We start from the raw sequence: 12,801 nt of genomic DNA, 5'->3' as shown, positions 1-12,801 counted from the left end.
TCACTCATAAAGAAACCTGTATACTGCCCATTTGTTGTCCCTCTGAGGACAATAGATCTGCTACTTCAATACCATTCCAGTTTCCGCTTTTGCACAAGCTGGTCACCGGGGAGCATTTCAATAGCTACTTTTCCAGAGGTAACTGTTTCAATAGGCCTTGCTGAGGTCCCGACACCAGTAAAATAGATCTAAGCCTTTTTCTGCAAAGACCCCTAAGTGCCTTCTTTTGGTTTCAGTTCAAATGCAATGATTGGTTACAGACACACTGGACGGAAAAAAGATATAGGTAGCACCAAAGAAAAATAAATGTCTTTTCTATCGGGGGATAAGGAGCGCCAGTAATTTAGAGTTTTAGAAAACAAACATTGTAGTTAAGGCCATAGTATGATGTGCATGTCGTACTGCCAACCCAGCCTTTCTCTATTAGCAGCACCATTGGAGCCAAAAGAGCATTAGAGTGGAATCATGCTTCTTTTGCCGACTTCATTTGTCAAATGGATAATTATGTCGAAAGTGAAGATGGATATTGAAAAAGGAAAGAAATGTTCAGACGTTCTTGATAGACATCAACAGAACACCAGCAGTTGCCATTGACCAACTGTTTCCATGATATCAGTGTGTGTATTTATGTGTGTACGCGTGTGTAAATGATCGTACGTATGAGTGAATGTTCCGCACTTAGCCTCCTAGTCGTTCCACATCAATCTCATTCTAATGAAAGGCGCCTTGCTCTTGTCAAACCGTGGCTCCAACTGTTTTTTCTTTTAATTTGATTTGGGGATGGTTAGAATTTTTCTTGGCCATTGGACTGCGTAGATAAAAATTCCACCTCAGCATAATTTTGCTCTATTGAACTGATTCACAGATAAAATAACAGAAGCCGGTGTAGTTCAAACGTATGGGAGAACAGTGGGAGGGTTGCAGCCAGTAACAAAAGTGAGACCACCCTGCTATCCCTGCTGATCAGTTATTGTTTTACTGAAGCATACCAACTGTTGATTATCCCATGTATCACTGAATCCTATTGCCTCAAAATAATAAACAAAAACATGGATTAAAGACCTAGAGAGCAAAGACAGCATCATATTTTGTGATCCTATCTCAGGTAGTGATAGGACATCATAGTGGCAGCAGGGCCAGGTTGGTTGATAGGAGTCCATGATGAAAGAAGATGGAGAGGATAAACAGGTCTTATCAGAGAGAGGGCAGTTCATGTGTGGGTGTATCAGTAAGTACATATGCATGCATGGCCCTTTTCACCCTTGGTCCATCAATAGAAATGTTATCCCTCCTTCTGTTCGGAGGTCCAGCCTGAGGGTCAACCACTTAACCCGGTGTTAACCTCTGAAATTACTGGAGTAAAATATAGACATGTGCAAACAGTGTGCGTGGGTGTGTATGTGGGTGCATGTTTGTAGGAGAGAAAGAGACAAGCAGACAAAAACCAATGTTGGCAACACTAAAAGGAAAAGTTTTAATTGACCTAGATAGTCCCAGATGTGTTGTGCACCTGGAGTATCAAAACAGCCAATACTGTAACCCCTTAACCCTCACCTACGTCATACTCCTGGCCTATCAGCAGACAATCTTATCACCAAGGGGAAGACAAGCAGGGCAGCACTGGCCTCCACTCACCACTTCTCTCCTCTTACATTTGGATTTCATTTATGTGATAGTTGGAGAGCACCTTAGTGCACTCTCACAGGGCTGGAGAAGCCTTGGCTGTATGGATATTCCAGAGTTAGAGGATACTGCTGACGACAGGACAGAATTTATCAGAGTTTCAGTCTTGAGCTGATTACAGGAGCAAGCACCATATTCTACGCACATTCACTCAGAATCAAGGATCAAAGACATCTTTACTAACCCAGAGGAGCAATTTGTTGTATACTCAGCGGTAACCACACGACTGTCAGACAGACAAAAACAAGTGGACAATATATACAACATAAAAATTGCACTGAGGTGTTTAAAAGGCAAATGGCAGCCAGGACAAATGAGTTAAGACTATTTGTCCTGTATGTTGGCAGACTTTATCTGCAACTCTTATCTTACTTCTTGAACATGAGGTGACTAGAATAAGCCAGGATTGACTCGGCCCCCTTCAAAGTCCCAACTTTGTACAGATGAGTTAAGTCATTCAAGGTCGTGCCTGCAATTTTGATGCACACTTTTGCGAAACCCTGCAATCTGTTTCTAGTTTTGAGGTTAAGTGACCTGTACCAAAGGAGAATGTGAGGACAGATTCAATAAAACAAGAATAAAGCTTTTACATAAAGGTGTTGATATTTATACTGCTGCACAAGCTCAACAGCCTGATCATTTGTCTCTACAGGAGAGATGGCTGCAGGATCTTTCCTAAAATCCTTCAATAATATGTCTCAAGAGGAGCAAAGCCAACACTGACAGTTGTTTAAAAAATCCAGTGAGATTGTTTTAACTGCCAGGCCACTTCAAATAGCCTGATTTCAGCTCTGTATTTAAGAGGTGAGTGATGGCTGCAGATAATGATAAGATGAGCATGAGAGACTCATCCCAAACGGTTGATTATGAGGGGAGTGAAACGTGATCTCCGGAGGTACGAACAGCATGGACTTTGATAATGGTGATAGGCGGAGCGCACTGTCGCCTTCTAAAGTAATTTCCAGGAAGGGCTTCTACGGGGACAGTTTTGCCTAAAACCACACACTGGTAGTTTCAAGTTGCAATTATATCCGATAATAGACAGCTCATCTTTGATATTAGAGGAGCACATTTGACGAGAGTGGATGTCTTTGAAATGTCAGGTAGATGAGAAAACAGTCTCGGAGTCTGCACCTGAGCGTGGGCATAGCTGCCCTCTCATTAATCCATAGGCACGCATTATGCCTTGTAGCCGCCTCTCTTCATGCCCCGTCTGACTGACAGTTGCGTGCAGGTTTGTGTATTTGAATTAGGAGGCAATTCACTGATCAAAGCACTAAATGAAGCCTTAATAAGAGGCATCTGAGATCAATAGAATACGATTTAGAAATAAGGACTTAGAGAAAGGGCTGGAGGGCGGGGTGATTACACTTACATCTTATTTTCAATATAAATGCCACAGAGAATCAAAGGGAGGTCTAGCCTGGTGAGATTTGCTACCTGCTTTGTGAACTAATTTAATCACCTTATTTGAGGTTCAAAGGGATTAGCTGTTTGCACTTTGATACTAAAGAGGTGAGAACTGAACGAAGAGATGAGAGACGGTGTGATACAATTTACATTTATGAGCAGTGCTTCAGAAAGATACTCTGTATATGGCTCATGAGAATTTATTTCCTCTTCTCCCCAGAGTGTAAAACTGGATGAAACCAGACCTCTTGCCATAATCAGATTTGTTTTGGTTTGTAAGAACGTGGAGAGCACCCAAAAGGGGCAAAGAAGTAGAAAAATTATCAAAGGCAGCGACTACAGCTTGCAGTAGCCTGAAGTAAAATGGAGATGGTGGGATATAGAAATGAATTGGAAAGGAAGGAGATAGAGGGAGGGAGGGCAGGCAGGGAGGTAGAACCCAACATCAAACAATTTATCACTCTACCAGTCACAACATGCCTGGCCCTTGCCTCTCCCTGTGCTCCCAACAAGTGCTGTAGACCCACATCAAACACTCCCTCTCAAACCGACCGTGTTTGTGTTTAGAGCCTCAGTTTGTTTTCTAAGTGCTATAAGTTCTTGTAATTATAATGTGTTTACCGTAACCTACCATGCTTCATCAGTCTAAACATTCTAGACAGAGGCCAGGGAGCCAGAAATGTGTTTCTCCCTTCCTTCGAACATCATCACCGTCACAGCATGTCTCCAGAAATGGTCAGCAGGCTATAAAAATTGGCTTTGGGGCAGGAACATCCTCCTTGGAAGAGTTACAAAGCACAAGAACGTCTCCATAAAATGTCAGAACATGAGAGCAATACAGAGGAAGCAAGATCAACGAGGTTGTAAAATAGTGGGAGGATTGTCTCTGGACAAACACTGCAGGTGGAGCTGCATCCAAGACCCCCACCCCCTTTTCCCCAATGCAGGCAAATGTCAACCTCAATGTTCAGCATCACTCTGCACTGCGTGGTTCTGATTATTACGCCATCAGCAATATCTGACCTTTACTGTTGTTACGACAGCGAAAGTTCAGATTGGCAATTCACTTGATTGTAAATTCAGTGATAGTAAATCAAAGTTTTGAATTCTGTAACTTCAAGGTGTCACAAAACTACATGCGGCCTCAACTCTTCAGATCCAGTTTGACTGTGATTCAAAGTCAACTGAATGGTTTTCCAGCTAACCTTTTACTTTCATTATCATCAGCTCATGCCTCACAGGCTGCAGCTGCAAGAATTAGCAAAGAAAACAGCGGACTGTTCAAACACTCTATGCAGACGCACACACACACACACACACTGCAGGCTTCAGAAGTAAAGAATCAGGTGAAGGCTTACATACTCACATAAGCCCCAGTGAATTACTACACACTTACACACACATTCACACCCTTAGGGCAAATCTGTGGTCAGCCTTTGTCAAACTGAGACTTAGCCGAATTCTGCTGAGCGGTCAGATCAGATATCGGTGAGGTCAACCGAAAAACGTGTTCAAAAAGTTTTGCAATTTTGATAAAACGTGTGTTCTTTCATCAGCCCTATGAGAATGAAACCAATACTTTCTACTTTGTGAAGTGCTGATCAAACTGTGTCTGTAGCACAGAGTGTAGAACTCAAGAAATTTGGCACAGTGGCAGAGTCAAATTCTTAGTCTTGTTTGCTTATTTTGAGATCAGATATGCCCAGATTCAAATCATATTTATGTTAACTGACAACATATTCTTGTAGAAAAAAAAAAAGGTTACTAGTCACGAAAAGTCCAACCGTTAATGCCTATTTTTTTTTAACTCATTTAGTGTCATTTAGTGTCTCAGCACCTATATCAAAGCATTTTTAATGATAACCAACTAAACAAATACTTGATGCTACAAACAAGAAAAACATAAATCTTTGCTCTTTTGATTTTCCCCAATCCTGTCCTGAGTTTCTCCTATAGTGTGTGTTTGTCTTGGCAAGGACTTGTGTCTACGTGTATACGGCTCCTGCTGAGCTGTCCAGCTGAAACAAAGTCAAGGAGGGCAAGAAAGCAACGGCTTGGATGCTAAGCACAGAACCTGCTCTCTAAACACTTTAAGGACCATATATCCACTCTCAGAGTGAATATCAGGTTGCCTTCGCCTCCCTCTTGTATGCAGACATCCCACGATATACTAGCGTATTGCTGCAGGCAGTTTCTTGGTAGGAGAGATCAGAGGCAGGCCAGAGTCATCAATCCCCATCACCGAGGTCTGCACATATCAGCGGCTCGGGGAATGACTGTTTCTTGTCATGAGTGAACTGTGCCGATGGAGGTTTATTAATTATATTAATTATAATAAAAATAAATAAATAAAGGACAATAATTTTGTACTCACAGTTCTGATAACAGGTGCAGTCGATGGAAGGCTCTGGGCTGGATCTCGCTAATGTTGTTCATACTCAGATCCCTAGAGAGAGAAAACAGGGAGCATCAGTATCAAAGTATCAATGTATACCTTATCGATGTTCTTTTAAGGTACTCGGGACATGTAAAATTACAGATGTTTAAATGCTTTTCATGTGGCGATCAATCATCAAGAGTGGGAGTAGGACACAGAGAGAGGTTAGAGGGTTATGTAGAAAGGCTGGAGGACGAAAGGGAGGAGAAGGAGATGTAGAAGAGAATTTTCCCCAATGAATCATTGTTGGGCAGCTGTAATTTCCTCCGCGTCCCAGTGACTCTTTCTCTTTTCCAGATGTCTCACTCTACCTACTCTTAGATCTGACCCCTCAGTCTCCCTCCATATCTATCTCTCATTCCCTCTCCTTCGCTCTCTCTTTTTTCCTCCCCCCACAGGTTTCTCAGGAGACCACCTCTTTCCCCCTTTGTTCAGAGCTGTAACATAGACACACTCCATTTCTCTCTGTCTCTCTGACACACACTCTGACGTGAGAGGGTGTGTTGGGGGGTGAGTGTTGACGCAGCTGCGTTGCGGTCAAAGAGGGTGAGGTGCAGGATGCTCGGATACATGCATGCATGCACACACACACACGCACACATTCAGCACGCACACGTAACGTACAAGGGCAACTTATGTGTCAGCCTCTGGTAGAAAACATATATAACCTTGTGGCCCCAGTCATGTAAGGTCATCTGTTTGATAAACACAATGAAAGCAAGGAGGTGTTACGTCACCCCTTCTTTGCTTTCACAGCCCTTGGGGTCTCGCATGAGTCTTCAAGAGTGAGGCTTGTATGTGCGTGTGTGTGTCTGTGTGTGTGTATGACACTAACCATTGCTCATAAAGCCAGACCACCGGGCTAGCAAGTGTAAACTGTGCTCTCAGAAGCCCTTCGCAGTTGGGAGTTTTGACACACTGGCTGTTTGTTTGTCAAGGCAGCCAAGCTGACGGGGGGCTGGATGGATCTATCCGCAGGCATGATCTATATTCAGCTTCAGGGGAGATGTGGAAAAAACTGCACAGCAACGCTCTGTTCACAGATTTGGGTATTTCGATTGCTGGTCTTATTTAGCAATTATGATAAATCTACTATGCCAACAGTTTGTCCCCTTGTATAAGATAACGTTTAGTGTTAGATCCTGGGATGTGGTGGGAGGAGGCATGTTCTCAACATGTGATGAGCTTGCAATCTTTACCGTGTCCTTCTTGCCATGAGATTTTGTGGGTCAGATAATTATGTATTCTTTTTATAACCTCCGCTGACACTGAATATTTTCCATATGAAAGCATGATAATGGCATGTTAGTTTCCTCGCATGGGAATTTCCTGTTATGGATGCCCCCCTCCTGGGAGGTCTGACTGCAGAGAAAGGGGTTCAAGGTGTTACTCAAGGACACATATGCAGGGCGGATGCTTTCGATCAGTGTTGAGGGACAAAATGGTTTAACTGAACAAAGTCAGGAATTAATCTCCCAATTTCATCACTTGCATCTTCCATCTACATTTATGCCAACTGCAGAAAATGATGCATATTGATATCTGGTGCTGGTAGACGAAGACGAAGGGGATTGCAAGTCAGAGTTAATACTGCTGGTGTTAAAACTCTAAAATTCTATAAAGGCTTTTCAAATGTTTTAGGGGGTATAGAATATTCATTCAACTTGTTTGTAAGGCTTTAAACATACAGACAGTCGAGTTTGATGTGAAAAGTTGAATGCAATCCAATCCATGTTACATGAAAACCTCCACAGGGCACCTTTAAATGTTATAGCCTCATTACTAATGTATGTTGTAGGTTCTCCTCAGATCATACTTAAAATTTAGCAGTTATTAGTAAATGACAAATGACTGAACTAACAAAACAGTAAACATGATAAATCCACCTCATCAGCTTATTTAAGCAATGTAACACAATACTACTATCATAGTGACAATAATATAATTTATTACTTTTTACATGTGATGACCAAACACTGTTGCTGACATGGGATGCTATCATGAGACCTCAAGCCTAGCTCTCCACTGAAATACTGTGGTGATGTCATGTAAATTATATGCTTCATGTCGGTCCCATTTTCTGGCACAATCTGCTCGGGCTCCAGGCAGTAATTTGGGAATGAATGCAACAAGTGTCATGCACCGCTGCTTGATTAAAGTCAGTTGTAAATATAAGTGATAACAAAGTTGCCATGGAAATGACACGGCAAGCAGTAACACCAAACAAATTGACATAATCAAGACTGGGTGACATCACGCAGGACACAGGAAGCACATGGGGCCTCATGAACAATACACATACACACCTTAATCCTATTCATTGTCTGTGTACTAATATGCTACTGAGAAAAATATTTATTGGAACATACAAGAATGATCATTAAAGCATAGCAACACACACACATATCACCCGGCTTCTGGGGATGCGCCCACAGATAGAGACAGCTCTCCATTATCTGGTCCTGATTAAAGAAGCCATAAACAAACGTTGTGTGAAGTCCATAACAGCGGCCTCACTCAGACAGAATAAACACACAGCAATGGAGAGAGAAAATGTTTAAAAATAAAGACACACAGTGGTGAGTCATGGAGAAAGGTTGAATGCAGCTCAGCTCGGCTGTGCTCTCCAACAAGCTCATTGGGAAGCCAGAGAGAGAGAGAGACATTTCTGCTGTGCAGGCCAAGGCCTCCGCTGACAACTTGACGTATCGTTGGAAGGCGCTGCACTATGGCTTGTTTTTAAAATCAAATAACAGCTGTGGCTTTTTTAAACCATGATAATTATGATTGATGACTACCACATGTGCATTGTGTCGGCTGGCGCTGTGACGTGCAGATATTTTCAACGCAAATAAACGGCCACAAAAGAAATGAGAAAGAGAGCGGTTAAAGATTTTGCAGGCTCCACAGCATATGGGAGTTTCACAATTAGAATTGGCGTTTCTGTGTCCCCATTTTATGGGCATCTCTAATGTCTTGAGTGTGTGTTTGTGTGTCCTTTGTGAGAGAGAGGGAGACTGAGTGCAAGTGTGTGTGTCAGTATCTGTGTCTGTGTGTGCAGAGCAATATTTTTTCCATTTATAGGTGGCTGCGGTGTGTGTGGTAAGATGTCTGTCGCTCATTTTCACACCCCTATTGTTTTCCAGTGAGCCTGCAGATGTGGTGGGTACAGTCCCTGGTTGCGCTTTCACCACATCATACAAGGACGCTGCAGGGGCATGGAAATGGATTGCTCTGTGGGTCTGTGTGTGTGTGTGTATGAGGGGCAGAAATGAAGTTTATGTGGTTTCTACTCTTTATTTTTCATGTGAGTATTCAGTAGGGAACTGCCTTACCCTATCTTGGCCATCGCGGCGTCAAGAAAAGAGCCTGATATTGCTCGCAGAACAAAACATCTCTCAACCGACAGAGGCACACAGGCCATCTCCTCCCCTCAGATCTCCGTCTGCCGCTGAATGACGAACTGAGCGTCATTAGGAGCAAAGGATGCAGACATGGAGACCCATGCTCATCCCTCAACAAACACACTCACAAATGTGCCTCTTAACTGTTCTTTTTATCTCCCTTTGCTCTGAATCTGCACAATGACTGACAAAGCCCCCAGTGAGCTCTCTCTGTTTCCCTTGAGTGGAATTAGATTTTCATGTGCGTGCATGTAATTTGTGTGTTTAAGCACGGTAGCTTGTGCAAAATTGAGGCCAATATTGCAGCAATTGGAGGAGAAAAAAATAAAGAAATGGACATTTTTCCATTGCTATTCCCTCCATTGTTCCGTGATTTGCAGATACACAATGTGCTCTGATAGATCGTTAAGTCTTTCCTCTCCAAAGTGTGTGCATGCTTATGTGCATGTGAATGTAAGAGAGGAAGGTTTGGCATGGGAAGAAAGGTAAAGCACTGGATATTTGACTGCTTTATGCTGTGATTACTAGAGTAACCATGGCAAGGAGCTTGTCTTAAGGGGGGAACGGAAGCATGAAGAAGTAGAGGTACATTTCCATTCATCAGCTTTGGCCCTTTCTCTCCCTCTCTCTTATGCCACTCTATCGCTCACACTCACTCTTTCTCTCCCCATCTCTGTTTCAAATTTCAACTGGAGCATGGGGTTACACAGTCCGGTAGTTACAATAATGTGATTTATCATATTTCCTCTTCACCGTCAACAGAACTACTGAAGTATGTTATCGGTTCTGTGATCAAAGGCAGTGTGTGTGTGGGTGTGAATGTGCCCCTAGCTCCATTGTAGCCAATTTCAAACTGGAAGCATTTCTGACAAGAGCTGGTGATTTAGCGCAGCAAAACAACTGGCCACATCATATGAAAAACACCCCTGTTTATGTTCGGAGATGTACACACACACAAACGCCCACGCTACATCCACAGGCACTCATACACACTCCAGGCTACGATTGGCTTTTGTGGGGTGGATGATGGACCACCCTGGTGAGTGAATGTACCCTCAGACCGGGACAGATGTGATCAGCAGTCAGGTGTCTGTTTCTAGCATCAGTCCTCAACTGTGTCAGTCAGACAAAGCTGACCAGGAGCAGCCTGAGGAGAGATGACTTGATACATTTGACTTTGAAGAATTCCATTGTCTCAAAGTGAGGAAAAAAACTTAGTATGGAAAAGTTTCTGGCATGTTGTTCAAGCATAAAATTACATGCAGGTATTGTACATAACAATTCAGGCAAAGGCATGTAAACAAACGGGCTTACATTGTTGCCCTTGAGAAGGATGTTTTTCATAACTCTCTCTCTTACATACTGTGTATACACACACACACACACAGAATCACTTCACAAGAGCTATACCCTGAGGTCTTCCTTCTCACTTCCTCCTCTGCTCTCTCTCTCTTTCTTCTTGCCTCCCTGCCAATCCCTTTTTCCCTCTCTCAGGTGGAGACTCTTACGAAGCAAACAGCCAATAATGGCAGTAAGCTTTATGCCTTTGAAAGCGGCTTACCTGTGAGGAGTATTAGAGTAATAGACCTTTAGTGAAAATCAACAACCAGAGCCTTGCCCAGAGGGTAGGAGTTCTGCACTAGCGGTGCTTGAGCCACACCTTGGCTGTCTTTTACAGTAACTATGACAGTAATGTCTTCAGTAGGATTCAGCCAGTCTGATCCTCTCCGCTTAGTTCTTTGAAACAGTTAAGGCCACGATGAAAGAGGATCTTTTATGCCACACAATGCAACTGGTAGTCAATGCTCGGGCGCCGCCTTAAAGAGGGCCTAAATGGTTGTGTGCATTTGTGTGTGTGTGTGTGTGTGTGTGTGTGAGTTGGAAGGAGAGAGAAAATGCGTATCTGTACTGTGAGTGAGGGTGAGGTCTAAGTGTGTTTGCTTTTTTTCTATCTGAATAGACTGACTGCTTTGGCATTCAGTTTCTCTCGCAGTCACACATGAGCTTGCACACACACACACAGATACGCGCACACAAACACATAAAGAGTCAGGAAGGAGGGCACAATGCTGTCCTACCCTCCTCCTTCCTCTAAAGATGTGTTTTTTTTTCTCCCTCTCTCCCAGACTTCCTGGGAGGGGTACACTGCCCTTTGTGTCCGAAGGCACTCTCTCTTTATCTTTCCCTCTCTTATTCTTTCTTTCTCTCATTCATGGGGCACAAAGAGCGAGGGAGAGGGCGAGGAGAAGTCTTTCACCTGGACAAGGAGGGCCAAGGGGAGGACTCAGCCACAAAGGAGCAGAAAAACAGAGAGGGAGGGAGGAAGAGAAAAGACGAGATAGCGAGACAGAAAAGAGAGATGCATCTATGTTTTTGTGTTCCCATGTTTTGTGCCCTTTTCCGCTCACTGTGGTTTAGCGGAGAATGACAGGCGGATGTCTGGGTGGAGAGAGCGGCTGTTTAGTCTGAGGCCATGTCATGGGAAACATATTCATGCCCTCTGGGACTTATTCATACCCTGGTATACCGCACACACACATACACACGTGCATGTACACACTCTATGTCCGTTCCTTGTCCTCCCACACACACCCTATCATGAGACAGAGGGGAGGGGGGTGAAAGGTCAAGCACTTCAGTAATGGAACAGGAAGTGTTGGAACAGTCGGCGCTACACAACATACAACTAACTCCAACATGTGGACAGGACTGACAGGCAGCTGTTGTGAGTAGGACATAGCTTTGGAAGGCAGAGAGGCATTCATAGCCCTGTCCATGGTCCACTAATCTGTTGTTTGGCATGTATATTTTATCTGGCTTTCATATATGTTTGTTACATGACAAGTGCCAGAGAATGTTTTTTTTTTTTTTTTGTTTCCTTCTAAATCAAAGCAAACAGTTTTAGCCACATAAAAGAAATATGTCAAGAACACAGGACAAACACATGCCACTGATGTGTGGAAGACGGTTACAAATTTCACCACTTTTCCACACATCCTGAAAAGGTATCTCTTACAGAGGTGTTTTTTCCCTGCACACTCATTCAAGGCAGATTCTCAGCAGTGGATACAACAGTAAATGAAACCCGATGAGTATTAGTGTCAAGCTCCATTATGACTTCATTTGGTTGAATGGCAGAAACAGGAGGACACTGGATCTAGTTAGAAGACTGCTCAAATCCACTCCTGGCTCACTCCTCCTTAACTGCTGCACTCACAGATCTATGATCAGCTCATCTGCTCCATATATTTAACAGTACCCACGGATAACATCTAGAACTGAACTTAGATCAGCGCTCGATGAAATCTTACCCCATACCAATGAGGACATGTGGCTGCTGTTGGTTTAAAGAGATTTAGTTTGGCCCCTTGCCATGCATGTAAAAAGTCCAGATTTCCTCTTATGCTCCTTCTCAGACATGTAATAGAGACATGAGTAAGTCTGGCTGCAGTTGCAGAGGCTCTGCAGTGGCAGAATTCCCTCCAGCTTCCCTTTACAGCAGATTGAAAATACACCTGTGAAGTCTAATCGTAGCAAGAAGTAATACTATTGCCTCATGCCATCGGAGTGACCTGACTGCTGTTTCTGCATTCAGGTCAGTTAACCTAACCCTCCGAAATTAAGAGTTCTGAAAAAGATTTGATCATTCTTCCTCTCCTTTCTTTATTCATCCCTTCACCTTCTGTTTTCTACATCCCGTCTTCCACTTTCTGGACATTCCTGTGCAGTTAACCCACGTTTGGCTATACTTTGTGTGTGTGTGTGTGTGTCTGTGTGTGTGTGTGTGTGTGTGTGTGTGTGTGTGTGTGTGTGTGTGTGTGTGTGTGACTGCCCCGAGGTCTGTGCACATGTGTGTGACATTTAAGT

The 12,801-nt window shown here is 43.4% G+C and overlaps 2 protein-coding genes across 3 annotated transcripts in view; one reads left to right on the top strand and one right to left on the bottom strand.

Moving 5' to 3' along the window:
• Window positions 1–12,801, top strand: part of LOC121189849 (transcription factor Spi-B) — a 51,817-nt gene that overhangs the window by 10,187 nt on the left and 28,829 nt on the right. The gene's annotated exons all lie outside the window — the stretch shown is intronic.
• The window catches only part of LOC121189620 (leucine-rich repeat-containing G-protein coupled receptor 6), a 36,751-nt gene that overhangs the window by 16,960 nt on the left and 6,990 nt on the right, over window positions 1–12,801 (bottom strand). The window contains exon 2 of the mRNA XM_041049943.1: window positions 5,468–5,539. Within this exon, the coding sequence (XP_040905877.1) occupies window positions 5,468–5,539 (72 nt within the window). The remainder of the gene's footprint in view (window positions 1–5,467; window positions 5,540–12,801) is intronic.

This window comes from Toxotes jaculatrix, chromosome 2 (genome assembly GCF_017976425.1).
Source record: "Toxotes jaculatrix isolate fToxJac2 chromosome 2, fToxJac2.pri, whole genome shotgun sequence".
Classification (NCBI taxonomy): Eukaryota; Metazoa; Chordata; class Actinopteri; family Toxotidae; genus Toxotes; species Toxotes jaculatrix.
This window is presented reverse-complemented; position numbering and strand designations above follow the sequence as displayed.